Here is a 3300-nt window from a genome sequence, read left to right on the forward strand (position 1 = left end):
TACATGTATGTTGACATAATACAATACTAATTTATTTTATTTTAATAAACGTATGGAAACCGCATCTATATCTTCCTTCATTCATTTCTCGAGTTTTATCGATGACCAGAAACCCGTAATCACTGTGATTCCAACATAAATGAGACATTTTCCGAAATTCTGTGAAATCCATATCTGCTGATGAATGATCGTTGAATATATGTCGTAAATTTGTATCGTCTTGTTTCAGTATCATTAAAAAGTTTGAGTTATCTCTTATTAGCTATTTCGATATTTTAGAATATGTTTGTGCTAAATAAAATACAGAGCTAGCACCTGAATGTCTTCCAACGCTGAAGTATTCTCTGATTACAGATTGCGGACCACATATTACATCATCAAAAATTATAATAGAATTTTTCTTAGTCAAGTTCGGTTTATTACCTTATTAGCACTTGTAAATATGAAAAAATTGGCACCTTGTATATAATTTATTATTTTTTTTAGTAAAACATATTTTTCCTGATCAGAGGTTTTAGAGTATAAATAAATATTTTCAAATCTCACCCCGTTCGCATGGGTGATCAGCTTATACATTATATTTGTTTTTCCTGAACCACTAGGACCAACTAGTATAGCACGTATTGTATCAGGTAATAACGATCCATGTCTTGATGGTTTTTTTTACCATCTGAACATCTACATTTATAACATCCAATTTATCTTTCTGTTCAATAAAATTCATATTATTTTCTCATAAATACTCTAGAATTTTCCAATTTATAATCAGTTATCGATGAAGCGTTCAGCTCTAAGTGTAAGTCAATCAAGATTGGGAGAGGATTTGTCAATTCTCTTATAAATAGTCTGCCGTTCGAAGCCCATGTTTCAGGATATCAGTATTGCGGTCCTGGTACGAAATTAAAAAAGAGGTTAGATCGTGGTGATAAAGGAATAAACCCATTGGATGCTGCTTGTCGTGATCACGATATTGTGTATGCAACAAGTAAAAATTTAGACGATAGATATAAAGCTACGGGTGTTGAGATGGGATTAAAATTCAATATAAACCCACTACTTAGGAGCAGTTCGAGTAGTCATAAGACTAAAGTGATAGCAGCAACATCAAACAAAGTAAAGAAATTAACGTTAAAAAATAAAAATATTTTACAAGCTCTGGGTTATCAATTAAAGCAGAATGCCTGAGAGTGATATTTTAGACATAACTTCATACTATGAACCGGATTCTAAAATTACTAAAATTGAATATCATTCATATACACCGTATACAACCTCATTTAATAATAATGATGAAATACGTATTTCAATCCAACAAACGGATGTATATCCATACTTACACGAAAGCTTTATTTTATCAATATGCTTGTAATATTCTAGTATCCGATGCGCGTTCAGATTGGTTAGATAAGTTTTCGTCGTTAACACGGTTGATACGCGTTACAGCGTGGATCATACGATTCTGCCAACGAACCAGACGTATTCGAACGTCAATGGGACCCCTGTCACGTGAGGAGCTAGATAATGCCATCACTCCACTTGTTATCATAACACAATACAACAGTTTTTCAAACTTACTATCCACGTTGCAAAACAAAGATGCCAAGGTTTCACCTCGATCACTAGCGCAACTTTCACCGTTTGTTGATGCATGTGGTATAATTCGAGTTGGAGGCCGCATATGTCAATCGAACGCACCTGAAACTATGCATCATCCCATTCTATTGCCCAAAGAATCTGCGTTAACAACATTAATTATTCGTCATTTCCACCTAACGTATTTACATGCGAGTTCACAACTTACTGCATCACTAATCCGACGACGGTATTGGATACTATCATAGTGGCGTGGTGGGGAATGTAATATTTACCGGGCTGACGAGCAATGATCATATGGCCAAGATCTTCATATTCTTTCATAAACGCACAATACTGAGTATATAGTTCACGATCTTTTAATAACTTGCGTTCTAAAGTATAAAATCTCGAAAGTGCCATTGCGTGTGAGTCTCCGAGGTGAGATGGGTTCATACGAAACGGAAAAGAAACTGAGTAACGTCCTGTAGAGTCTCGTTTCGTAGTGCGATTGAAATGATCTTCACATTTCTGGTCATCGGTGAACGGCAATGTTGATTTTGTGGGTTCTTCAAGTTCCCAGAACTTACATAACATATTGTCGATAGATGGTTCGGCCATAAGTAGTAATGATACCGGTGACGACGAAGTGTTGACAGTCGACTGACCTATGATTATCCAACCAAAAAGTGTCTCATATGCTGACGGTAAACCTGGAGTGTGTATTATACGCGAACAGTTGCCAAATATGTTTGCATAAATATCGGCTCCCACTAGAAACTCAATGGGTCCAGGTGTATCAAAGTGAGGGTCACCAAATTCGATGTGACTATACGTTCGGCGAATATTGGAACTTAATGTCATTGTCGGCATGGGACCTGTTATGCGTGACAAAATTAATGGTTCGCATGATATCTGAGGACTTTCTTTATTTATAGGCACAAAAGTGCACCATGTACTTCCTTTGGTAGCTGTTACGATAGTCTGTGATAACCCGGTTATTTCTGTTTTGCAGTGACGACGTTGTAAACCTAACCGCGTCACACATGCGTTTGTTATTACTGATATTTGTGAACCAGTATCTAACAGAGTCCGGACGTTAGTCCACTGGCCCAAGTAATTGCGAATTCGGATAACGACTGTTCCCAATATAACATTGCTTGCTGTACGTGTTGTTCCATTAAATGGTGGTTCAGCGGGTGTACTAACTGGTTCAGGAATACTCACTGAATGTGCGGGATGGTTTGACGCCATAGACGTTACCTCTTTCTTTTTAATAGTTTTGTCAAAATGTACCATAGTGTGATGCTTGCCAGAACATTGTCGACACGTATGTATGGAAGTACACTCAGATGTTTTGTGTTGTGGGCTTAAACAATTCATACACAATCGATTCGCTTGAGCGAATTTAAAACGTTGGTGAACATTAAATTGAATAAAGTTAGGGCATTGATGTAGGAAATGTGTACCTTTACATTTTATGCATAGTTTGGTATCATTTAATGTCATCAATGAGGTCTTACTACGAACGCATTTTTGTGGTTGTTGATTTGATTGATGACAGCTTACAGATGACGAATTGTGTAAAATATTACAACGTGTTTGAATAAATGATAGCAATAGGTCAATGGTCGGAGTGGTTACATCGTGATGCGTGGACTCGAACAATCGTTTGGTTATTGGATCTATACTCTCGAAGCCACGTAGAACAATAAGAAACCTTCAAAA

The 3300-nt window shown here is 36.7% G+C and overlaps 1 protein-coding gene across 1 annotated transcript; it reads right to left on the reverse strand.

Annotated features, from left to right (window-relative positions):
- Positions 1 to 1797: 1797 nt before the first annotated feature.
- LOC103311073 lies at positions 1798 to 2871 on the reverse strand. The gene has a single exon (XM_008190608.1). The coding sequence runs from the start codon at positions 2869 to 2871 to the stop codon at positions 1798 to 1800; it is 1074 nt and encodes a 357-aa protein (XP_008188830.1).
- Between the last annotated feature and the right edge of the window lie 429 nt (positions 2872 to 3300).

The sequence above is a fragment of the Acyrthosiphon pisum genome, unplaced genomic scaffold (assembly GCF_005508785.2).
Source record: "Acyrthosiphon pisum isolate AL4f unplaced genomic scaffold, pea_aphid_22Mar2018_4r6ur Scaffold_526;HRSCAF=973, whole genome shotgun sequence".
Lineage (NCBI taxonomy): Eukaryota > Metazoa > Arthropoda > Insecta > Hemiptera > Aphididae > Acyrthosiphon > Acyrthosiphon pisum.

What these genes read in the sequence shown, in the direction of transcription:
- LOC103311073 (XM_008190608.1), bottom strand. Translation starts at nt 2,871, where the DNA reads ATGGTACATTTTGACAAAACTATTAAAAAGAAAGAGGTAACGTCTATG.